Below are 26,494 nucleotides of genomic sequence, written 5' to 3' on the forward strand. Positions count from 1 at the left end.
ACTCGATGCTTCTGCTGCACCATTTTTCATGGCGTTTTGTAACCGATCTTGTGGTCCTTGCGAGTACAGTCCGGTTGTACTCTTGTATGGACTCATGAAGGGATCAGTGGTCACCAACTAGCCACTAAATATAAGAAATTTCACGTATAGTTAAGATCCTGACATCTTCCAAACTTCCAGATGTAGTGTGGCAGACAAGTTTGATTGCTGCCTTGAGCCAACATAGAAAATCTACCCATGTATTATCTCACTTGGATTCTAATATAGATTAATCTACTACTTCTGGTTGTGACATAGTTGAGTGCATGAAAGTGGCAGGAAGGTTCCTTATGCCGCATAATATGTAATACTCTATATGGTACATTCTAAAATTTCTCTATATATAGCCCCGCACGCAGAGGGGATCTCAAGGAGCTCACCAGTCTCGTGCAACCTTCTCTCTCAAAAAATATGGAAAACAAGATGATTATTCAGGCAATGGGATTGGAATCTGTGTCTGGAAGAGCAATGGTTGGCTGCGGCAATGACAGGAGGATCTGCGTACCACCAGTTAGAGGATGCATCAAGCGCAAAATATTTGTCCGTGTGTATCACAAGTTGAAGCTCCTTGGCCGGCTTTCCCTTCATTTCCTTCCTAGCATCAGCGGCCAGCGTTAGCTTGTTTATCTTCCTCTCCTCCTTTTGTCAAATAAATAAAATACCCATATGGTATAATGGGGGGATATGCATGAAAGGTTCCAAGAAATTATTGTCTCTTCATTGCTACCCAGTTTCTACGTTTTCATCAAATGATATATAATCTGAATGTGAATTATCTTGACTATAGATAATTATAATTAGATGTCATGTGTAAGACCTTCGATATCATATTGGAATTGCATGTTTATTATTCACTGTTCTTTGGTCTATAAGCCAAATGATATATAAAGTGAATGTGAATTGCATGTGATCTGTTCATATAGTAAATGGAGAAGGCAGCTAGGAAGGTTCCTTCTTTAGCAATTACCATCTTTACAAGGCCTTGAAAAGCAGAAACCATTTCACCACCCATGCAATCTTCTCTTCTGTGTCTCTTTTTCTTCCCTTTGGGTCTCCTAATTTCCTATAGAGAAATGGACAAGATGTCTCTATGTCCCAGAGAAGAGCACTAGCAAGTTGGACAGAAAAGGGGCGTCTTTTGCCACCTGCATGAAGCATCAACAAACGCAAGATTTTTCCCCTTCTTTGCAAAGCTTTCAAGCTAACCATCCTGTCATAGCTTACATGGCAATTTAAGGTTTTATTTTTTTAATAAAATTATTGACACCTCAGATGGTACGCTTAGATATCTAATAATTTGCCATATTCTTCAGCTGTGGCAATCAAATATTCACCCATGGCAAATTTGATAGAGAATAACCATCTTGCATCTCTTGTATCTGAGAGAACCTAGTAAGTAGTAACCTATATATCAGTTTCAGGAGTAACTAAGATCGTGGAGACCTGGCAGCTTGGCTTGAACTCAAGTTCAGTCTTCTACAGCTTGAGGAAGTGTGCGAGCAAGTATACAAGACATGAGACCCACTCATTTGTCAAAATCTGAGAAATTTGATGTGCCGGTGAAAAAGAAGTTTTATAATGTCTTACAGAATCTAGCACTTAAGACATGCCCAGGCATGAGAGAGGTTTCCAATACTTAAGAAAATTTTAAAAAAAAAATACTAAGAACAGTCACCTGATAGTGAAAAATGCCTCCAACACTCTCTATCCTATTGGTAGAGTAGAGAGTATAGGGCAGAGAGTATTTATTATTTTGTATTTTTTTTAATTAATTATTAATTATTATTCTTTTCAATTAATATTAGATAATCACAATAGTGACATTTATTCATGAGCACATCTGCATAGGAAATTCACAAACTAAACATCTCAGAACATGTGGCTAACCCAATGGGAAAGAAACGGATGACAAGCTATGGGCCCATCTGCAGAAGAAATTAAGGCGGAGAGGAAACAAAATAAAGAATGGGAATCCATTATAGCACAGCAATATCATACAACTCTATAAAATATGTACTAGAATAAATTCAATGCGCAGTTCATCTCAACATAAACTTTTGCCACACAGCATAGACAAGCCACACAGTTTAAACCGACATTTATTAACCGGTAATAATCAATCTCATAGTCTGACGCAAAACCTGATGATCTAAAAATATCCATATGCTGTACCAACACAGATAAACTATACTGACTAAAAAGATCTATTGGGTTTGGAGGACGATGAAGATGACTTGGCTTTTGCAAAATCAACCAGATCTTTGAATAGAGCATCTTCAGGTTTTGCTTGTTTGGTGGGGGTTGATGAATTAAGCGAGATATTCTGGGTTTGTCCAACTAAGTTATCATAAGAGGCACCAGTTGAACTGCCAATAGGTCCCTGACTTTGCTCAAAGAATTGCTGTCTCTGATTATACTTGGAAGGAGGGGGTGGAAGAGATCCGTGAGAAGGTGTATCCCAAGGAGCTGGAGGTAGCTGATCAGCAGATTTGCTTAATGGAGCTGGTTCATCATATAAAGGCCTCCCAGAGATCAAAGATGATGAATTTACAGCATGAGGGGGAGGAGATGGGGCTGACAAAGTTGGAGAATGTGGAGGTGAGAAGTTTGAGCTGAAATAAGGTGGAACATTATTGGATGTGGTCTCCAAATTCCGAGGAGAACCTTGTGAATTATAGACATCACCACTGAGATAATCAATCGTGCCGGAGCCCGTGCTGACTGGCTTCTTTGATGCAGGAGGAGGAGGAAGCAGAGGACTCAGTCTTGTTGGTTCAGTCCTGACACTGACTGGTTTCTTGGCACGTCCTTGTGAACTTTCTCTTGATGACCTGCAGGGGATATTATAATTCCTACTTGTTAGGACGAGTAATCTTTTCTCTTCGAAAATTGCAAATAACTGTTAAAAGACCAAATTTTTTATAATTCATATCTCAATACACTGCCCAAATGACGATGACAAATTAAATGATGAGATGTATGATTAGCCAAGATCCCAGAGATATTTTACTGTGTGCTCTGCCACCTAATGTATCTTCGAGTGCAGAGTAGCAGTAACAGAACAGTAGCAGATAGTAAGAATAGCCGCTCATTCCATGCATAAACTTGAGATATTTGAGAAAGCTAATGGCAAAAAGGCAGAGAGGATGACAAGAGAAAAGCTGAGAAAAGTCACCTGTGAGCCAGCTGGGCAAAATCATCTTCTGTCTCATCTTCATCATGATTGATAACAACAAGTGGCACAACTGGTGTATCAGCTTCCCTTTCTACTGCAGGAGGGGTACCTTTAGCGATATCATCATGCCGACGAAGTACTCGCTGCAAGTTATCATTCAACGCCAATCCCTGGCATAGAAGATCCTCATCTCTGAAAGAAAAAGACAACCTTTGTCAGTATCAACAACAGTTTCAAAAAGAAAACTATCAGTCAAATTCTTACGATGTGCTATTCACAAGAAGCATGACACGCTGTTGGTAAGAACGGCATTGGTCAACAAGATCAACAATCACCTCTTCTTTGACACCCTGTCATCGTATATATCAACATGAGAATTCAAAGACAATAAATAGCTTAAGTTACGTTTCTTCAACAATGATTAAGTTAAGAAGCTTGAAAATGTGCAAATTCTGCATCAACCAGGAACTATATACGTTAGGCCAATGAGATCATTACCCACAAATCGATGATATTTTTCACCAAGAGGAGCAGACATCGCATAGAGCTCCCTTAACTTATTATCCCTCTCAATTAAGGAAATGTCCAAGAGGAAAAAGCTGATAACCTTAACACAAGACCAGTAACTAATTTACCCAATTCAGCTCTTTAAGCAACTTAAGCTCCATTTTATCTCTCAGCAAACTGAGTTCACAAATACCTCTGCTTCAAACAGTACGTAAAGGAAACCAAGACCACAGTTCATGCCACAAAGATCTAAGGAGGTGTTTGCTAACTTGAATAAAGCACTTACACTAGAATTTTCAGCATTTAGTTTTTTAAGTGTGTATTCCCCCCCATTCATTTTTCAATTTTAATGTTTTTCGTGTTTAGCAATACCAGTTTTAGTTTTCAGCACTTAAAAGAACGAAATCACATAAGGGTCCATTTGGATAGATTTGCAGTTTCAAATGAAAGAGGGTTTTGAAAAATCGTTCATATATAGCACAGTCCAATCCAAACCACTTAAAATCTTTACCGAACTATAACCAGCCATCATATTATTAAATAAATGTATTCCAGAGCTTAATGAAAAACAATTTCGGATTAGCTCAAGGAGTATTAAAAAGAGTGCCAACAGCAGTGGAACTCAGGTAATAAGAAGCCTAAAAAACGAAGCCCAATTTTTGAAATCCCGCTGTAGTAATGAAACATAATATCAAATTCAAATACACTTTTATTTCAAAATCTCATTTACCCAAAGGACCTTAAGAAAAAAAAGTCTACTCAATGTTTTATTCTAATAATTATTTTCTTCAAATCATTATTGCACTTAACCGCCATTTATCATCTACTAAAATCATCATCAGTGCCCCAACGACACCACCATCACAGTTACCACTTCATTTCCACCACCTTTTCTCATTGGTGCCATCAATGATGCAACCAGAATCACTGCTAATACCAGCATCACTACCATTGGAACCACCAAAAAGATCACCACTCCCAGCACCATGACAATCATCAACCTCACAGCCTCTACCACTGACCACTACTATGACAACCATCATTATACTGATACTACCACCATCATAACTCTCATCCAACAAATTATTAATTATTTTCCAAATTAACTATACCGTATTACAAATGATATTATTAAGTTTACAATCTTATTTTAATATTTCAAGAACTACTAATTCAGTTACATTTCAACACACAAATTATTAAGCCTTTAAATCTTCAGATTTTACAAATGCAATCAATTAAGAAGTATATGACATCAAAAAGGGCCACAAATTGTCTAATTAAAAATACAGAAGCTATATATTTCCACCGAAATAAAAGTAACAGTCATTACCCAAGCAGCACTTAAAAGGATTTGAGAGAACTTGAATACAAGTTTGAAAAGAAAAGAACATGCACTTTGAAACGAAAAGCATAAGGACGCAGCCTATTGAGGGTAACATAAAGGCCTTCAAACAAGTTACAATGCTTTAAAAAATAACTTTTAAAGAAAATTACCTCAGGGTTCTTAGGATCCAAGGCACCAAGCATTTCGTTTAACACATCTGCTAGTCCCTGAGCACTTTGAATCTCTGGCAAGCTGAAAACAAAAAATCTTTTGTGAAAAAGTCTACCACCAATCATCTATTAATGCACAGTACCAGAATGCCCCACTAAAACAAAGATGAGAAGTAAATACCTCATTTTTTCTGTATATATGAATTACACAATCAGATTTATGCCAGGAAAAAGGAATATCCAAACAAGCAGTTTTAACTTAGATTTCACAAACGTACACTCTCTCTCTTCAATAATTCAAGTCCACTCATGATCATGATACAGCCACCAAAACTCTATAAAGGTTGAAAAAAATCACAAACATGTTCCTATTTGAGTTCATTCTCATTTAATATAGTAAGCATCAATAAGCTAGAAATTAGAAGGATGACAGATAAGTTGGAACTGCAATGCCAACTACAGAAATGTTTACAACATTTTAAAAGAAACATTGTGATTACATTCATAATGATGAAAGCTGCTCTAACAAGACTTTCTTCGATTAATCTTACGAAGAAATTAGAGAAATGAAAGATACAGATCAAACAGTACCTTAGACCTGATGCATCAGATTGCAGAGAGGCCTGAATAGCAGCATCTTCATATGCTGAAGGTGCATGAGCAATTGGCTGTGTCTGAGGAGGAGTAAAGAGTGGCACGCTGTTCTCTGCTCGGGGTGGAAACTCAACTCCAGCAGCCTGTCAGTTATATAAAAGTTCTTTACAAAAATAGTTTGACAAATGTAACGAGAAAATTAAAGAACCCAAATAATTATATCCAACTCTAAACATCTAAACTCAATAGGTTTAGAACTTTGATAGGAACTATAGTTTGAAAGCAATAGCCAAATTCTTCCAGATATGAAAACACAAGTAACATTGATTTAAATGAGGATACATTCATGCAAAACAACAAATGACAAACTCAATTCTGCAAAAACAAGGGAAAAAAAATACTATACATAAATTCTAAACAGAACCCATGCTTTCAGAATACCTGTTTTAAACTTCTATCATTGAAACCATAGACATTAAAAAGAGCTAAATATAAGTACAAGAAACCAGTTACCCTTAGTTCATTGTATGCAGCATAGTACTGGGGATACCTCCCCCTTTGTCCCCCAAAAGCTTCTTGCCATGTGTCTATCAAGATAAGGATCTTTTCTCTGACATTCAGATCTGGCTGCACAATCATATCAAAATAATATATATTACAAAATGAAATGGATTGAGACCAGATTATAGGAACAAAAGAAGATTCATTTTGCAGTTAAGGTGAGAAAATTGTGACCTTCTTCTTCACTATTTTAACCATATCATGCAGGATGTCACGCTCAATGATCTGCTGAAATACATTCTCACCACAATTTTTGCTGACAGTCTCCAATGCCTAAATCAAAATATTCCCACACAACACAATGATAATGAGTTGACGACTTCTCTGCTATCATGTAAAAGAAGCCAGAAAGGGGCCCCAAAAAGTATGTAATGCATATTTATTTATTTACATATTCTTGATAGCCACAATCTTAACAACTGCTCAACAAATATTTTACAGAATGCCAAAAAAACAGGACAGTGGTATGTCATTCATGCAGTTCATTAAGCTAAATTCAGAAAAATAAGTTGACAAAGTTTGATAAGATACTGACAAAAAGGGCTAGGAGTTGTATCTTAGGATTTTTGCTTCCTAGTCGCTTCTTGAGTACTTTCAAGGCATCCTTTGCTTGCCTGCAACACCAATCCGATCCAAAGGAAGAATCAAAATCAGCAAATATTTTACCTTCACAAATGGGCAGGTCAAAAGGCAAACGGAATTGCTAAGTTACCTTCAGAAATCCAGTAATGAACACCAAAAGCTATATTCTGTTGTCCCAAATTAAATGCTAAAAGATGCTCTAAGCTCACATGAACAACAAATCTTACAGTTCCAATAAATTCAAGTGAAATGCGTTCAACTTTCTTTTATTTAAAGTTCCAATCTACCCTTGGATTATTGCCTTGTGCAAGTCAAGAACATATACTAAAGAAAATTCATTATGCAGTTGAGGCCCCCTGACCATGCAATTAGCACTATCAGGAGATGTCATAGTTTGCATCCAAAGTCTTCCATTGGGATATTGAAAGATAATACTTCAAACAATTAAAAGAAACATAAATTAAATAAGACATTATATTGTAGCTGTTACACTACGAGTAATGTACACGATAGGAAATGAAAAATCATCTAAAACCCTTCTCAAAAAATGGATATCAGCATAAGGGCATAAATAGCTGATCATAAAGATGCCTGCCAGACTATGTTATATTCAGTAGCTTTACAAAAGAGGTTGAAGAATGCAAACAAGTGATAAACAGTTTTCAGGTCATGATTACATTTAATCCAAGTTCATCTTGAACTCATACAAATTCATGGTCCACAGTGCATAAGAACTCTCATTAAGCTTTGAAGCATGCAACAAAGCAAACCCATCTAAGCCAAGTTCTGATTGCACAAAATTAATAGGTCAAGCAGTAAAGGTCAACCATGCTTCCAGTTGAACATGATTAACAAACCCAACTTAGCAACACCATCATATCACATATTGCACAATGAAAGCTCAAACAAAAACAAATAAAGAGAAATATTAAAGATTTTGTCAAACTGAAGTCGGGGGAGATAAAAGAGTTAAGAAGAAAATCATACCCAGGATCCATGTTGATGACATCACAAAGCTCAATGTTTACGGCCCAGTCTGGACCAATCAACATGTCACTAGTAGCCCTCTCGGCGCAAGAAGCCGCATTATTTGCCATAGCTATTGTTGCTCCCTTGTTAAGTTAGCTATCCGTTGTTATTATCCTATTAACACAACAATCAATCACGTAAACAATTGCATGATTCAACCTCAAACATCAAAATTAAATTAAAGATGTATCGATAAACGATCAAATTGAATCAAACAGCAAACTATGACTGCAATGTGAACAAAGCTTAATTCTCCACAAACCCATCAAATATATCAAATGAATACAAAAATTACACGGAAATTTCAGCGTAATATAAAAAATGACAATCCCAAAGCAAAATCAGGCAGCTAAAACCCAATTTGACCAAAAATGATAAAAAAAAATATTGGATTTTATCTCAACAAACCAAATCCAACCCATGAAAATTAAGCACCGAGAACAATCGAAAGAAGAGCTGATTACTCAAATTTAAGACACAGCTAATCAAACAATAAAAATTTGCAAAACCCACTCGGCAAAGAGCATCAACAAAGTATGAAGAGGACAGAATCATAAGAATGACAACAAATAGAGCAAAGGATCTGAATTAGAAAGCCTACCTGTCTGGAGAGAATGTGAATCAAAAAGAGAGAACTTTTGATTGAAATGGTAAGTTTTATTTGTGCAAGAGACAGAGGACGATGAGAATAGAAGGTCGCGGAAGAGGGTTTGGTTTTGGTTTTGTTTTTGTATTTGTTAGCCTTTTGTCATTTGGGGATTGTTTGGTTTGGTGGCTTTTTTTCTTTTCGTCAGCCGATACCGTTCATATTTTAAAATCAGACTTTGGTCTTATTTTTCTAGAACTAAACGATACATTTTGAAAAATCCATACCTTATTTAATGCAAGGATAAACTACAAAATTATTTTATTTAATTTATCTTAACTAATTATTTAATCTCTACAAGTTAGTATTTTTTATTCTATTACGTATCTAACTACTCAAAAAATATTTAATTTAATTTATAAAAATTAAAATAAATATTTTTTTTTTAAATAAAAATTGGAAATCGAGAATGGAAGAGTAGAATTAAAATCTCTTATATTTACTCATACTTATATACACTTATTATCAAACTAAATTTAAGTGAAAATTAAGATAAATATTTATAAGCATTTAAGATTTTTAACTTTAATTTTTTTCATACAATTTTTTAATTTTTAATTTTAATTAAATTAAATTGTTGTAAAATTTTTAATTTTAAAGGGAGAAATTATGAATATTTTTATAAAAATTTAAAGAAAAATAAGATAAGTTGATATTTATAAATTTTTGTTATAAAAATTAAAATTAAAAAATTATTGTAATATATTCAATTAAATTTAGAAACGATAAATAAAATTTAAATATACTTTAATCTATAAACTAGTAATAATAAGTCACATGCACTAATAATATTTAAATTAAAATTCAGAAATTTTTATGATACAAATTAAAATTAAAAAAATTTAATAATATAAATCATTGATTGAATTTAACTCCAAAAATACTTTTTCTTCAACAAATTTCTTTTGCTGATCTTCTTTATTTTTATTTCTAAATTAATTTAATTTAATTTATGGTTCCTCATATCACAATTTTCTTGTAATTTTAATTTATATTTATAATTTTTTTAAATAAAAATTAAAAATTGAAAGAATAAAATTTGAGATTTCTCAAATTTATTCATATATATTTACTATTAAATTAAGTATGTGAATGTGAATGTGTATTTATAAATTTTAAACTTTAAATTTATATAATTTTTTTATCAAATTTTTATAAAATATTCATAATAAATTATGATTGTGTAATTTTTAAATTTATGTAACTAGTTTAAAATTAAATTATTTTCATAATATTTAACAATAAATAAATCTTAATATATATTCTTAAAATAAATAAAAATAAAAATATAAAAATGGCCTAACCTCGAAAATTACAAGAGAAATTCATTGGTTTTATCACAAAAATTTTATTATTTTTATGGCAAAACAAATAAAAAAGAGAAAAGAAATAAAGGTCGTGTATTTGAGTTTTCTTGATGAGGAATGGAAGCAGCAAGCGCGTTATTCTGTGTGGGCGGAATATTTTGGGTCCCACTTAATATGGATGCGTGAGCGGGAATGGAAGAAAACGCCTGTTTGGCTAATATTTTGACGCTTGTTCAAAAGTCAATGGATGAACGCGGGACTCCCCGGCTCGCCTTTTGAGTTGACCAAGTCCACCTCCGCCCATCAATAACTAGAAATTATAGAAGATAAATTTTTAGGTAATTTAGTCCAATGCTTTATCTATAAATTAAAGCAATTAAACAATTAACTAACAATTTAGAAAACGAAAATAAATTATATTATATTTTAATGTTCTTCTTAATTCATTATATAATTAATCGACAAGCCTACATTACCTAATAAAATTAGCAATTTTAAGTCAACCTCAGCCGCCCAAATTTATAATTAGCCAATAAAATAATCTAAAATATTAAGCATTCATTAATAAATTACAACTATTTATTAAAAACAGATTGAATAAATTCTAACTAGTGTGATACTTATATATTAATTAATTAAAATATTTATTGTTGATCGGTTATGTATAATTGAAAATTAATAGTATTGTGAGTAATTTTTAATGGGTCAACAACAAAATGAAAAGAAGATCCATTGGGTTGCATGGTTTCAGAAAGGAGAGTGAAAACAAGGTAAATATGAGTCAAAAGGTGAAGGAGGTTTAGGTTTCAGAGATATGGAAAGTTTTAATAGGGCCTTAATTGCTGAACAAGGTTGGAGAATTCTCTCTAATCCTAACTCTCTTTTGGCTAGAGTCTTAAAAGGTAAATATTATCCATATTCATCCTTCTTTCAAGCAACCCAAGGAAACAGGGAATCATGGTGATGGAGAGTGTTCTATGGGGAAGAGAAATTCTCAATCAAGGCATTCGTTGGCATGTCTGTAATGGAGAGAACATCTTCTGCAAAGAAGATGTATGGGTTCTACTCCTTTTTCCAGGCAAGTCACATCTTAAAGAAAGACATGATATAGATATAACTCGGGTGGTTCAGCTTATCAATCAATTTTTCAAGCTTTGGGATGCTACTATTTTATCCCTAAACTTTGAGTCAGCAGATGTTAAGAAAATTAGAGCCATTCCTCTCAGTATTTTTGCTAGGGAAAATCGGTTGGTATGACACTTTGAGAAAGGCGGCGTTTATTCAGTCGGGTCTGATTATTGGAAGGCTAAAGATTTGAGTAGATGGGCAGCTATGGAATCTACTAGTAATCTGAGTCCAAGTTCCTCGGCTCACAATTCTTGATTCTGGAAGTCTCTTTGGAAGACTAATGTTCCAAGTAAACTTCGGATTTTCTTATGGCTTTTTTGCTTAGAGCGGCTACCTTGTAAAGACCTCCTTCATCATCGGATCCAACATATAAACCCGACCTGTTCTTTTCGCGAAGGGAAGAAATCTATTGATCACATTTTTTTCTCATGCCCTCATACTATCTCAGTTTAGTTTAATTCTCCATTGCAACTTCATTATTCTTATCTTTCGAGCTCAAGAATGAAGGACAAATGGACAGAAGTTTGTAAGACTCTTTCACAGGAATCATATTCAGATAGTTTAATACAACTTTTTGCCTTCCTTCTTTGGCAAATATGGAAAGATAGGAATGCTTTCACATTCAATCATATATCTAAACCGGCTGAAGAGTCTGTTAGTTTTGCAATCAGAAGTTGAGATGATTTTAGAAAAGCCACCTCCAACCCTCCTCTCCCTTCGCATCAATAAAAAATGGATCAACAGTTGTTAGTTCATCAATCTCAACTCTCTTGGCATCCCCTCCTCTCGGTTTCATAAAGTTTAACTTCGATATAGTTTGGGACAAGAATTCGAATTCAAGAGCCACTGCGGTTATTGTTCGTGATCATTTCGGAAGTGTTATTGACGAGTGCTGTCGTTTGTGGGCCTCTATTTCAGACCCCTTATAATTAGAGAGCATTACTTATCGAGAAGCACTTCTTTTAGCTAAAAATAGAGGCTTCTCTCGCTCTATTATAGAAGAAAATTCTCTTATCATAGCTGACTAGTTAGATATAGCTAAATCCTTTTTGTCTATCTCTTTTTTTTCGATACGTCGGGCTCACAATCAGACTCAACATCTCCTTTGCAAAAAGTTTATCAGAGATAATTCGTTCAGAGTTAATCTCTCCTTGCCACTTGATGGCCTTTAGCAATGATATATATCTTATGAAAAAAAAACAGTGATGTATAATTGATCAAGACGAGATATGATTAAATTTTGTAACAAAATTTTAGAAAACGCCCACAAAAACCAGTGTGACATTAGGCAACTGTCTCAATGGCCATTTAGTGGAATATTCTTGACCACATGAGAAGTAAGATGGGCCACTTTTTTATAAACCCATAATATCTAAGTTATCATGTAGCATAAGAGCATACGATTAAAAAAATATATATATTAAAATTAAATTAACATGAAAATTAAAGATGAATAAAATAGTTATGTAATTATGTTGTATTAAATATAAATATAAATTAATTAAAATTTTAATTAAAATTTTTTTATCTCTATTAAAAAAATTTAAAAATTTACATTTCATGTTTTTTTTTATCTTTTTTATATACTAGCACACAGTCAGCTGGAGAGCTTCCTTCTCAATAACACATTCATGAACAATAAAATGAACAATCATAGTAGATATTAAAGCACTGTAAGAATATACATATCAACTTATTTTCTAACTTCTTAAAAGCTTCATTCTTTATCTCCATTTATCTCTGAGTATGATCTTGATTCCACCAATTAAAAATTTTATCTTGTCTTGCACTAGGAGTTGAACCACCTTATTTGGGAGGAAGCCTGAACTGAGTTAAGAGATTGATTCTTCATTCCTTCTTCCCTCTCTTCCTAAAAATGAAAGCCCAGCAACCATCTCCTCCATTCCTGTACCACAATTCAAAGCAAATCTTAAAGCCTGCCAATTTGGAGGGAATTGACAATTGAGTTAAAAGGCAAAATAAAGTAATGTTTTTTTGGGTTGGTTATTATGAAGGAAAATATATTTTCTTGGTGCAATCTGTAATTGACCAAGATTCCCCTGTTTCAGAGGAATTCTCCTACTGCCCGGATTGTGGATTACTGAAATCTGAAGTTTCTTTAAGCTAAGAGCAAGCCAATTGTGGATCTACGTTAATTGTTAATCTGAACCTAAAAGAAGAATTAAGCAATTCATTATGATGTGTACCTGGCGGTGCTGTTCCTGCTGCTACTTCTACTGCTTCTGCCGCTGCTTTTTGAGCTTCCACTATTGCTACTAAATCCACCGCTTTCACTCTCTCCCGGCTCCAAGAATCTGTTCTTCCACCACTCATTTTCTACACTTTTTGCAGATCCATCGAATAGCAAAGGCTTTGGAGACACCCTCCCATCTCTTACACTATTATTCATCACTACGTTGTTGCTATTCTTCTTCTTCTTCTTCTTCCTTGAACCCCAAGAAATCGGAAACACCATCTTCAGAAGAAACCCTCCATTGTCTACGCTCCCACTTCTGCTCATTTGCAGTTTTTTATCATTCGTTCTCTTCTCTGCTCTTTCCCTTGCATTCATTTTCATTTCTCTACTAAAACTCTCTTCCTTAGTCTGATCAACCATGTTCTTCTCTACAATATCTCTTAAAGACAACTCGTAACATCCCTCAGGCATTTGACTCACCATCTCCATGAGCTCTTTCTGGCCTCTGGCAATCGCTTGAGCTCTCGACGATGGAGAAAGACAGCGATAATGGTTCTGGCGATGTTGGGGACTTGTTCTCCACAAAGGTGGGGAAGACATCCCGGAATCTTCATCGTCTATCAGCTTTCTTTCAGCTCCGATCTCCGGGAAGCCATTCAAGGTCTTGTGATTGACGTAATTCTGCGGCGTTTTCTGAGCTTGGAAGCCATAACTGTCGGTTACTCGGGCGAATTTTGCGGCGGGATCTAGCATGGTTTAATTTGTGGATGGAATGAAATCTGAAGAAGACTAGCTGAGATTTTGTGTTAGTTTTCTGAAATTGGAATTGTGGCTTCCAAGATTATGTGATGTCACTTTCTTGGCAACGAAGGTTTTAACTGTGAGTCATGAAGGGTGGGACCCATTTTAGGCTCATAAAAGTCAAGATATTCTAGATGGTGGGGAGTGCTTTGTAGGGCCCATTTATGATTTATCTCCTCCAATATTTTTTTCTCCTTTTGTTTTTTTCGAGCTTCGCCATTTGTTTTGTCTTTTGTCTTTTCTTTTACTTCATCCAATTATTTTTATTTATCATTCTTTAAATTTAATACTCATAAATTAAATAAATATTCGTATAAAATAATATTGACTTAATTATTTATATTTTATTTTATTATTTATATAATAAAAGATTTTATTATATAATTAATTAATATTTATATGGTAATAATGGTAGGAGAAAATTATTAGATTAGATAGTTGGAGCTTATTGTAAAACAAAGCAAAGCCAAAGCCAAAACGCACTTTGCGCTTCAATTTGCAATCATAATGTTTGGGTAGGCATAGACCATTTCCAACTTTTATGCTACTAATTTTCTTTTTTTTTTTTTAATGTATTATCAATAAGTTGTCACCTTTACTCCTTTTGGCTTTATTTCTTTTCTTTCTTTTTTTAAAAAAAGTTTTGATTTGACCTTCCTTTTTATATATACCTTCACTGATATTTTCTTTTCTCTTCCTGCTGCATTTTTTCCCTCTAAAAATATATTTCTTAGGTAGTCATGCAAATTTTTATCAAAACTCAGGGGCAGTAGTGCTATCCATAAAAAATAAATAAACGAATTTAATAATAATTCTGTTTTTATTTATTTAGAATTAATCAGATATTATTTAAATACCCATTTAAAATTTTTATTTTTTTAATAAATTTTAAATATACTTTTAATTTCATTTTCAAAGTTCTATTCTCTACTCTGTAGGGCTTTGTTTTTCTTTTTATAGAGTCTTGCTTTTCTCACTTAGTTGGGTATTGTTGCAACTTACCTACTTGATAGGCTTTTTAATAGATAAAATTACAATATAAAGTATTAATTTCTTTTGTCAAATATAAAATATTAATTATTTATTGTTGGAGATTTAGATCAATAAATATGGATTAATGATTTTTCATTAATGAAGGGTTGGTTCTCTTTTAACGTTTAGTGATGTAAGCTATTTTTATAACCCATAAAGATAATAAGTTTTTGAAAGAAAATTATTGCAGAATGTTTTTTTTTTTTAAAAAAACAAAATAAAGAGATAAAGCCCTTAGCTTATTAATCTAAGCCATGAAAACTCCAACTTATCAGCATTCAGTAAAAATTTAATAGTAACAGGAAGCTATTGATGAATTTTCAAATTAAAATCATCACCAATGATTAAACTAGTTAAACGATCCGCTATCGCATTTGTTTCCCTGTAAATTTTTACCATCTTGACTTCCCAGCTTCTATTGATAAGATCACGATAATTCCTCACCAAATTAGCAACTCTAAAAACTCCTGCACCTCTACCTGCAAGTAAATCTAACGCGAATTAATAATCCATTTGAAATTCAATTTTCTTCCACCCTGAATCCCATGCTAATACTAAAGCATAATATATTCCCTATAGCTCAGCTTCCATTACTCCACAATTGTCCAAAAGCCATCTACCTTCATTGTTTCGAAAACAACCTGCACAACTTGCCCTTCCTGTTGACAACAATTATTATAAAAAATATACCAATTGCAGAATGTTTTTTTTACTCGGACTAAAGTAAAATATACCAATTATTATAAAAAATTTATTTTGCTTTGTTTATATCAACTTTAAAATATAACTGTGAAATTATTAAAAATTTAAAAACTAAATTGATTTCGTTATAACTATTCTAAATTAAATAGACTCTCAAGATTCATTTCAAATTAAAATTTTAAATATAAAAATTATTGTCCTGCTGAATTTAATCACATAATTCAAATCCTATTAGAATAAAACTATCGACAAATTATTTAAAGAGATAATATTTATATATATAATTTTTTCTCTAAATTCACCTTGAATTATTTATTAATTTAAGTATTAAAAATTTTGCTTTATTCGAACCTGCCTCGATTTCTTTTTTTGATAAGTCTATTTATACATTGAACCATATTTTGTATTTGCATTTAACTTTCATCAATTTTCAAAATTAAAATTAAAATAACAGTTCAATTATTAAAGGTGCAGTCTATTTTTTCAACCATGATATATTTTATTTTATAACATATATATTACTTAATTTAAAATAGTAGTATATATAAAATAATTAAAAATAATATATATATATATATTATAACTTAAGTATTATTAGATTATTTTTATATAATGTTGAACTTATATTAAAAGCAATAATTTTGAATGTGTTTATTATGAACTCCAAATATTTAAATGCATATCTTGATTTTAATTATTCACTTAAAAAGTTTATTATTTTTCTGCACTTCCAGTACTAAAGCTAAAAAAAAAAAACATAAATCCTAGAAAACAATTAGAGATCTCTCTCCAAATGGAATAATTGTGACATTAGTGGTAAAAGTTATTTTTATTTTTTTTATAAAAAAATTCCATTAATCTGATTATTAGTGATATAATACTATATTCGTCCATATTGTGTTATGTGTTATCATCATATAATAGTTATATAATAAAGTCTTAATGACCCATAATTTCAAGTTACATAAGTTTCACACATAACAAAAAATTCAATCAGTGTAATGGTTCGTATTCGAAATGACAGACGACTTACATTCTTATGAACCGATTGATAATAAAAAGGAGGAATTTTTTTTAATAAAATCCCTTACCCCAATTCATTTTACGCTCATATATGCCAGTTTTTCAAATTAAGAAATTATTACTTGCAGGAAACAAAAAGTTGTTTTTTGATTTTCTGTTTTCTTAAGAAAACTCCAATTCTTATTTTCCATGAAAAATAGAGAAATAAGTAAACAGCATCTCTTAATAATATAAAATGTTTTTTAATTCAAAATTTATTTTTTTTGTATTTTTCACAATTAAAAGTAAAATATAATAAACATAAAATATATTAAACATACTTAACTTTTCATATTTTTAGAAAATTTTTAATATGTGTTATTATTTTATTTTATAATAATATGATTTTTTTATTATGGAAATTGAATATTTTTGAAATAATTGATAAGTACTTAATTTTAATTATAAATTATTATATTATAATTTGGCTTATATAAATTATTATATTGAAGCTGGCGTGAGAGTATGGATGCAGAAAGTTAATAGTTGAAGGAAATATTTTTACATAATTATTTAATTTTAATTATAAAAATGTTATATAATTTTTTTTAAACTTTTGAATTAAAAATCTATTAATAATTTTAATCAATTTATAAACTAGTATTATTCTTATAATATATATTTGCAGGTAATAAAAAAAATTGAACTTTGATATTTAATCAACAAAATTTAAAAAGAAAAGTGAATTGATTAATTATTGATCATTTTTAATGATAAAATATAAATTGAAATTAAACTTATATATATAGGATTTTATTTTTATGAAAATTTTAAATTTTTGTGAAATTAGTTAATTAATTTCATTTGGGTATTTAATTATTAATTTTTATTTTAGATGCAGATACAACTACTTTTCTTTTTAAATTATAACCCATTTGTTTGATATGACTTATTTTTATAAAAAATAAATTCACATGGATTTTAAAAAATTATATAAAATTTTAATTTGTTTTTAAAATATTTTTTAAATAATTTTTTATAAAATTAAAAATTAAAAGTTTTTCATTTTAAATTAAAAAAACAGCTGAAGTTAATTTTTGGAGAATTATAAATTTCTTTTTTTTCAAACAAAATTATTAATTTTAAACTATATATTAGATAACCTTACTATCTTATGGTTAACTAATTATTACATCTAATTAAAAATTAGTTAAATAAAGGTCAAAAAACAATTAGTTAACTAATTAATTAATTAATCAATGTGTTCATTACGTGACAATCTAACCACACGTTCATTAATTCTGATACTTTGTCTTGAGTGTAATCTATAAGGGATTTTTATTATTTATTTATTTTTAGTCTGCAATAAATTATAGTATTTTACGGCGGCGGAAACATATTTATTTATTTATTTAACATAACTCTGAGGTGTTATTTGAGTTTTGTAGTCGTCGGAGGCATCCCTTGCCGCCGAACAACAGATATATTAAATATGAAATTTGATGGGAGATAGGTTTATTTTGGTCAGGCAGACAACATCGTAATTGTATTTTATGATTGGATTTGGTTCCATTACTGTCTTTTTTGGATTTGTTTCGTAAGAAATAATAGTATTATTACAACTAGGGTGAACATTCGGTCGGTTCGATTCAAAATCGAACTAAATTGAATAAATAGAAAATTGAAATTTTAATATTTATGAAAACTGAATCGAATCGATTTTGGTTAGAAACCGAATCGAACCGAACCGGTCTGATTCGGTTCAATTCGGTTCGGTTTAATTGATTTCGATTTTTAATATTTTTTTATTTTTTACACTTTATTTTTAATATTTTAAAATTTAATTAAAATATTTTAATTTTAATATGATTTAATTTCTCTATATTATTTGAAAAAACATATTATTATTACTAATCAGTTCGGTTTGGTTTTTTCGATTTTTTTCTGATCAAAATCGAACCGAATCGAAATAACCAAAATTTCTAAAATTAAAAATCGAATCAAATCAAAATGTATAAAAAATTGAACCAAATTTTTAAATCAGTTCGGTTCGGTCAATTTTTTCAATTTGAACCGAATACTGCTCACTTCTAATTACAACTGAGTTCAGCAAAGCCGGCCTATCATAGTATCTTTTTTTTCTTTTTGTTTTCCTAAATTAATCATAAGGCCAGTTTCATAGTTCATTCAAACATTAAAAAGATATATACAATTAAAAATTTAATTGTATATAAATTCGATTTGATTAATTTTTTTTAAAAATGAGATAAATTAATTTATTTATTGAGTTTTTATTTTTTTATTAAACTGAAAAAAATTTGATTAGAAATAATTTGATCAATATTTTTTTGTAGTAGATGATTTTTTATTGGATTTAAAATTTTAAACTTTTAAAATATGTTGCGTATATTTTTATAAATGAAATTTTTATTAAAAATTAAAATAAATCATCCATGTGAATCGATTTTGAAATAGATCACTAGAAACTCCTTTTTCATTTTTTTAAACTTTTAGTTAAAGTTTATTTAAAAGCTAAAAACTATTAGAATAATTTAGTTTTGAACAAATCCTAGCCTTTCCCTTTTTAAAGAAAGTTAAAAAGTATATAATTATTATATGTATAATTATTTTTATTATAACTATAGATTATGGTAAGTGGTATAAATATCTAGTAAAATTAATTGTTAATATATTTAGTTAAAGTTTATTCTTTAACACTAGAGACTCATTTGTTCTAGAGGGGATCATAGTCCAAAATAAATAATGTAATTACTAATAAATATTTATATTTATAAATTAATTTTTTTATTTTTTTAAATTTTAATATGTGAAAAATAATAGATAAGATAAAAAAAAATTAAATAGCTTCTTTTTATTCTATTAATAAAAAAAGAATTGAAAATGAAAAAAAATTAGATTTGAAATAACTCTTTAGATTTGAATTTAAATGTATCTTGATTTAAATTTTATTTTATTAATTTATTTTAAGATATTAAATTTAATAAATATGTGAGATTAATTTAAAAAAATATATAAATACTTATTTGTAAATAATTATAATATTTAGAGACTAATTTATAAAATCATAGGAACAAATTATAACTAAAATGACTAATTTATTATAAAATAAAACTTTATAACTAAATTTATAAATATTTAGATTAAATTATATATTTTATAAAATTTTAAGGATTAAAATATAATTTATTTTAATTAAAAATTATTTTAATTAATTTTTAAGTAACACATCAATATTCATTACTGCTATTAAATGAAAAATCTCACTTTACTAAACTCTTTTTATCACAAATTAAATTATATGATTCTATTTAAAAAAATAGAACATTAAAAATTTTAAATTATATAATTAAAATATTTAATTTTTTTTATTTAAATAAAAATTTTAATTGAAAATTTTAAGTAAGTAGAAATTTAATTTTTTAATTAAAATTTAATTTAAATTAATTAAAATTATTTATATAATAAAAATAATAATATTATGTTATGTAAATTAATTTAAATTTGATTAAAATTAATTTTAAAAATTAATATAATTATAATACATTTAAAAATTAAAATTTTTAATTTAAAATTAATAATTTAAACTATAAATATAAAAACTTAAAACTTTTTGAGCCAATACCACTTTTTATAATTATCCCTATTCTTTAGCACTAGAGAAATATAATAATTTACACACTTTGTCTCTCTGGTCGGCCGGCTCTTTTTCTATCCTGGACAATCGGCACGAATCTAGTAGTCCATGATGCGGTGACGTATTCTAACACTAGAGACGCATGGGTCATTCTCGTTTGCCATGGATCTTCAACTCCAATCTATGGCTCGCTTACTGCAATCTCTTAATACCCACCGTTCAATCCACATCGGAAAACAAATCCACCTTCTCTTTTTAAAAAGGGGTCTCCTAAATTCCACTCTTTCACTGGCAAACCGCCTTCTACTGATGTACAGTCGATGCGGTTGCATGAGCGATGCGCATAACCTGTTCTATGAAATGCCCTATAGAAACTGCTTTTCCTGGAACACCATGATAGAGGGCTACCTGAAGTGCGGAAACAGAGAAAAATCGCTGGAGCTGTTTGATGTGATGCCCCAAAAAGATGATTATTCGTGGAATGTGGTTATTTCGGGGTTTGTGAAAGCTTGCGAGTTCGACATTGCTAGGAGGTTGTTTAATGAGATGCCCAGGAGAAATGGGGTTGCGTGGAATTCATTGATTCATGGTTATGCTCGGAATGGATGTCCAAGGGATGCGATTAGGCTATTTAAGGAATTGAATTTGAGGCCGTTGGAAAAATCATATGGTGATTCCTTTGTATTAGCTACTGTTATTGGCGCTTGTACTGATTTGGAAGCTATTGAATGTGGTAAGCAAATCCATGCCCGGATTCTAATTGATGACATGGAATTTGACTCAGTATTGGCTAGTTCACTGATTAACTTTTATGGAAAATGCGGTGAGTTGGACAGCGCAAATTATGTTTTGAATATGATGAAGGAAGTGGATGACTTCTCGTTGTCAGCGCTTATCACTGGCTATGCAAATTATGGTAGAATGAATGATGCAAGAAGAATATTTGATAGGAAAAGTAACCCGTGTATTGTGGTGTGCAATTCTTTGATTTCTGGGTATGTTAACAATAACGAAAAAATGAAAGCACATGCACTTTTCACTGAGATGCAAAAAAATGGAATTCAGGTAGACTCATCAACAATAGCAATTATTCTGAGTTCCTGCCATAGCTCTGGGAATTCACAACATGGTAAACAAATCCATGCCTATGCTTGTAAAGTTGGATTAGTTGATGACATCATTGTTGCTTGTGCTTTTATTGATGCATATTCCAAGTGTGGAAGTCCCAATGCTGCTTGCAAATTATTCAGTGAGCTCAAAGCCCATGATACAGTCTTACTCAACTCTATGATCACAGTTTATAGCAATTGTAGTAGAATTGAAGATGCAAAACAGATTTTTAAAACCATGCCGAGTAAAACCCTGATATCATGGAATTCAATGGTTGTGGGTCTTGTACAAAATGGTTGTCCAATTGAAGCATTGGACCTTTTTCGCAAAATGAATAAACTGGATTTGAGGATTGACAAGTTTAGCCTTGCTAGTGTGATCAGTGCCTGTGCTGGTATCTCTTCACTGGAAATGGGTGAACAGGTTTTTGCGAGAGCAATTATCATTGGACTTGATTCTGATCAGGTTGTTTCTACCTCCCTTGTTGATTATTACTGCAAATGTGGCTTGGTTGAGAATGGAAGAAAGCTGTTTGATATGATGATCAAATCTGATGAAGTCTCCTGGAACTCAATGCTGATGGGCTATGCTACAAATGGTTATGGATTGGAAGCACTAACACTGTTCAATGAAATGAAACATGCTGGTGTAAGACTAACAGATATTACATTTACAGGGGTTTTATCTGCCTGTAACCATTGTGGGTTGGTTGAGGAGGGACATAAATGGTTTAATATTATGAAATATGACTATCATATTGATCCAGGAATTGAGCACTATTCGTGCATGATTGATCTTTTTGCTCGTGCTGGTTACTTACAGGAGGCAAATAATCTTATTGAGAATATGCCCTTTGTGGCAGATGCCAGCATGTGGTCATCTGTGTTAAGGGGTTGTGTGGCTCATGGAGATAAGGATCTGGGTGAAAAGGTGGCAAGGAGAATCATTGAACTTGATCCTGAGAGCTCCAATGCGTATGTCCAACTATCTGGCATATTTGCTACCTCTGGGGACTGGGAAAGCTCAGCTCTTGTTAGAAAGGTAATGAAAGAGAAGAAAGTAAAAAAGCATCCTGGTTTCAGTTGGGCTGATTGAACAAGATATTTGGAAGGTGCGCATTCTTGGAACTTCCATGTTCACAAGGAGAAGTCATGTAATTCTTTTCATTTTTTTGCTGATATCTTATGGGTTTAGCCACACTCCATCAAATGTAAAATTTCAAGAGACTATGCCAATTTTGGGCAAACCTAGTTCTGCAATTGATACTTAATCATGTCAAAGTTCCTCATGTAGAGCAGGAAGAAAGCTTGGTCTGTGGTGCAGCCATCCTTCATTTGTCTGCTTCATCTGGGCAAGTTGGGCTGCCGTTTCCCTGATGTTTTTGTAGCTTCCTTATGGAGGCATTACCTCAAACAAAGCTGGTGCACTTTCTACTTGGCCTATATGATGATTACAATTATTTGACCACATTGAACAAGTTATCTTCTACTGCAAATATTGGAGTTGCATTTCCGCATTGGATGAAAATTTCTGTGAATGCAATTGGAAATTTGGTAAGGACGCTCTTAACTGGTACGCTTCAGTTCGGTTTGAAACCTATGATACTTTTGTATCCTTTCCTTCTTTTTTCTATATCATCAAAGGATTTGTATATAAAGAAAGGAGGCATATCCACTGAAATTATGAGCATATATAGATTTAACAAATTCAAGCCAAGGTGCATATGAGTTGCACCAGGAATATGCAGTTTCTCATTGGCAGGCTGAAGACTTCTTCTGAAGCTTAAATATGGAGATTCAGATGATCTCATGGAACCATTAGATCTAGACATGTGATATTGGAAATTAAATTGAATAGTTATGCAGATGACTTGCATTTTGAAGGGGTTTGCAGGAAAGTCCATGCCTTGATCTTTTTATCTTTGGCAAAAATAATTCTTGCTCTACTACAATAGCTAATGCGTTCTGGGTCTTCAGCTTACACACACACACACACACACAAATATGATAGAAGTTAATTATTTTGTTCTCCCTCTCTCTCCCTATGTGGCCCTTTCACCTCCCCTCACTGAAATAGGTTTTTGTGTCTTGGTTTGCTGATCCAGCCCGTTCTTGGTGGGAGGTTCTTTAGGCGATCTGCTGGTTCAATTTCTCTGACTGTGGCCGTGGACAAGTGCTGTTCGGGAGGCTTGCATGGGATGGCTGCAGCCTGCCTAGAAGTGCTATTCTTCGTCCCGTCACAGGGAAGGATGGATCTCTTTTGCTTTGTGTGCTTAGTGTCTCCCAAGCTTAGATCTGGCAGTGGAGAAGTCTTCAACCTTGGCTTGTTTGGTCTTGTTGCTGTTCCATGCTTGCAGGTGTTGGATTGCCCAGAACTACGTTCTCTCACTGTCAATTCCTGCAAAGGCCGGCTGTGGTTGGGTCGTGAGACTCAAAGAGTCTGAAATGCACGAGAGAGATTTAGCCAGAAAAGTGATTTCCGATATGTTGCATTTTTCAGTCATGTTGTACCATTTTTTTTAGCTCGGGACAATGCTTTGCCTGCTAGTGGAGGTTACCAATGTGCTTGGAGAGCTGATAAAGCATTCCCGGTAGTATTCTGTTCAAAATTTAAAAAATCGGTCGAATTGAATTAATTTAAAAATTCAGTTCGGCTTTTTATATATTTAAGTTTGATTTGATTTTTAAAATTAAAAATTTTAATTATTTTGATTTGATTTAATTTTAATAAAAAAAAATTTTAAAAAATAAATTGAACCGATTAATAATAATAGTATATTATTTTTCATAAAAAGAAATTAGATTATATTAAAATTAAAATATTTTAAATAAAAATTAAAATATTAAAAATAAAAAAATAAAAATTTATTAAAAATTTAAATCGATCAAATCGAACTGAATCAGATTGGTTTGGTTTGATTCAATTTTTTATTAAAATTGATTTAATTTAATTTGTATAGAAATTAAAATTTTTATTTTTATTTATTCAGTTCAATTCAAAACTGAACCGATCAAATGCTCCGTATAAAAAGGATAGAGTAAAAATTATTTTATTTAAATTTAAATCCGTTGAATATATTTAATGTCCGATAAAATTTACTTTAAATATTTAAATTTACCCCATTTATTATTATAAAAAAAATACTTAATCCCATTTAATTTTACAAATTTTAATTTAATAATTTACATAAAAATATAACTTCAAAGTTAATATATACTTTAACATTTTTAATGATTAAATAAGATATTAACTAATTATTTTGTTTCATAGATAATTTCTGTAAAAGAGTGTACTATTACAAAAATATATAAATATATTTAATTATTTATTAATATAAATATATTCGAATAATAGATACTAAATATATAAAATTTAATTTCTAAGCTTGTTACATGTATTATTTTCAAAATTCACTCGTTTATATACTATTTAAATTTATTATAATAAATGTTGGGTCAGATCTGATACTATAAAAATCCAACCGGGGAACATCCCCAATGTGGCATTGATGGGATTGGGTGTTGTTGAAAAATAGGAAAGAAGGGTGGGAGTTGGCTGGAAAGACAACATGTCTTCATGTGAACAAAACTAATTCTTAAAACATAACATGTTTTCATGTAAAAAAGAATTTAACTTAGTACAAGGTATCGAGTCTCAGTTAATTTCTATGCTAAAGACCTTGAAGTCGGGGAAACTTTTAATAATAAACTTCACGTATATCATTAACACTTAATTTGACTTAATGTTTAAATTTCATCCCTATGTTTATTAGAATGTGAACTTAATCCCTTTCAACTTTTTACCTAAATCAACTCAAAAATTTTAATTCAAATCTAATAACATTTAAAATATAAAAACCGCTACATGTCCATCATCCAACTAGATTCTAGAACTAATTTTAGAAGGGCTGAACACGCTAAGCATAATTTGATCCGATCAGGTTAAATACAAATATTTAACGTGATAGTCGGCTCCACTAGCCCTAATTGAAATCATAAATATACGTGTTATAAATAAAATCAGAATGATATAATACAAGCGAAATGACAAAATATAGATTAATAAATTTCGTATTCATTAATTGACTGTCTACCGTTAAAATATATTTATCGTATCTATCAAATCCGATATGATGGGATGTGCTATAGAGATTATCAAGATGATCCGATAATTAGACAAACTTTAATTTTCTTAAAGAATTTTATATTTTTACTACTTCGCCAATTTTAATCCATCTGAACCGATATTTAACTTTATTAATTTCTCAATAACCATTTTGATTTATTAATTTTATCGTAAGTCAAACTTTTATTTGTATATTTTTGTTTCAACTCACCAGATATCAATTCATAAATTCAAATTAATTTAATTTTTAGCAAAAAAAGTTATCTCTTCTATATATATATATATATAGATCAATTTGCTTATAATTTATTATAAAAGTATATATGAAATGGCATATATTTTATTTCCGACATAAAATTTAATTTAGTTTGAATAATTGTTTAAATTTCATTATTTAACTTTCTATTTTAATTTCATTTATAGTATAAAAGATATATTAATTTTCCTTAATGTTTTTGTGCTATAAATTAATTTTTATAAGATAAATATACATTAAAAATTTTATTACTTATTTTAATAATTTTCTTATAAAATATTTCAGTATATTTATTTTAGCATAATTGACTACACAATTATGAATATATGAAATTTTATTAACTAGTATGTATCAAAAACTTATCAAATAAATAATACTCTCCATCTTATTTTTTTTTAAATTATTACGTATTTTCCTTTTTTATATTATGAATATAATTAAAAAATTAATAAAAATTATTTTTTTAATATATATGAAAAAAATAAAATTAATAAAAATTATAGAACTAATAGAGTAATATACAAATTAAATGGAAAATTTTCAATTGGA

At 30.6% G+C, this 26,494-nt stretch overlaps 3 protein-coding genes across 4 annotated transcripts; 1 reads left to right on the forward strand and 2 right to left on the reverse strand.

The window, feature by feature from the left end:
* Nucleotides 1–1,989: 1,989 nt before the first annotated feature.
* Nucleotides 1,990–8,772, reverse strand: LOC110606173 (TOM1-like protein 3). Its single transcript, XM_043953420.1, has 10 exons — nucleotides 8,586–8,772; nucleotides 7,943–8,098; nucleotides 6,909–6,987; nucleotides 6,548–6,646; nucleotides 6,326–6,439; nucleotides 5,810–5,955; nucleotides 5,219–5,300; nucleotides 3,479–3,564; nucleotides 3,215–3,406; nucleotides 1,990–2,870 (listed from the first exon to the last, which is right to left on the reverse strand). Exons 2-10 carry the CDS (start codon nucleotides 8,050–8,052, stop codon nucleotides 2,234–2,236), a joined length of 1,545 nt encoding a protein of 514 aa, XP_043809355.1. The 5' UTR covers nucleotides 8,053–8,098; nucleotides 8,586–8,772; the 3' UTR covers nucleotides 1,990–2,233.
* Nucleotides 8,773–12,699: 3,927 nt separating this feature from the next.
* LOC110606613 lies at nucleotides 12,700–14,112 on the reverse strand. The gene is made up of 2 exons (XM_021745503.2): nucleotides 13,273–14,112; nucleotides 12,700–12,971 (listed from the first exon to the last, which is right to left on the reverse strand). The coding sequence occupies exons 1-2, from the start codon at nucleotides 14,013–14,015 to the stop codon at nucleotides 12,914–12,916; spliced, it is 801 nt and encodes a 266-aa protein (XP_021601195.2). The 5' UTR covers nucleotides 14,016–14,112; the 3' UTR covers nucleotides 12,700–12,913.
* A 6,365-nt stretch (nucleotides 14,113–20,477) lies between these two features.
* On the forward strand, nucleotides 20,478–24,228 carry LOC110606174 (putative pentatricopeptide repeat-containing protein At1g77010, mitochondrial). Of its 2 annotated transcripts, none has more exons than XM_043953588.1 (2): nucleotides 20,478–23,136; nucleotides 23,669–24,228. In XM_043953588.1, the coding sequence occupies exon 1, from the start codon at nucleotides 20,617–20,619 to the stop codon at nucleotides 22,657–22,659; it is 2,043 nt and encodes a 680-aa protein (XP_043809523.1). In that variant the 5' UTR covers nucleotides 20,478–20,616; the 3' UTR covers nucleotides 22,660–23,136; nucleotides 23,669–24,228. The 2 variants fall into 2 exon arrangements, with proteins under 2 accessions (XP_043809523.1, XP_021600629.2); XM_021744937.2 differs by having other exon boundaries at nucleotides 20,478–23,117.
* The last annotated feature ends 2,266 nt before the right edge of the window (nucleotides 24,229–26,494 follow it).

This window comes from Manihot esculenta, chromosome 18, assembly GCF_001659605.2.
Source record: "Manihot esculenta cultivar AM560-2 chromosome 18, M.esculenta_v8, whole genome shotgun sequence".
Lineage (NCBI taxonomy): Eukaryota > Viridiplantae > Streptophyta > Magnoliopsida > Malpighiales > Euphorbiaceae > Manihot > Manihot esculenta.

Excerpts from the sequence above, each read along its gene's own strand:
- LOC110606173 (XM_043953420.1), bottom strand. The coding sequence starts at position 8,052 with ATGGCAAATAATGCGGCTTCTTGCGCCGAGAGGGCTACTAGTGACATG. Across the intron at positions 5,956-6,325 it reads CTGCATACAATGAACTAAGG|GCTGCTGGAGTTGAGTTTCC; the intron begins GTAACTGGTTTC and ends TATAACTGACAG. Across the intron at positions 5,301-5,809 it reads TCTGATGCATCAGGTCTAAG|CTTGCCAGAGATTCAAAGTG; the intron begins GTACTGTTTGAT and ends TTTTGTTTTCAG.
- LOC110606613 (XM_021745503.2), bottom strand. The coding sequence starts at position 14,015 with ATGCTAGATCCCGCCGCAAAATTCGCCCGAGTAACCGACAGTTATGGC. Across the intron at positions 12,972-13,272 it reads AGCAGGAACAGCACCGCCAG|GAATGGAGGAGATGGTTGCT; the intron begins GTACACATCATA and ends ATTGTGGTACAG.
- LOC110606174 (XM_043953588.1), top strand. The coding sequence starts at position 20,617 with ATGGATCTTCAACTCCAATCTATGGCTCGCTTACTGCAATCTCTTAAT.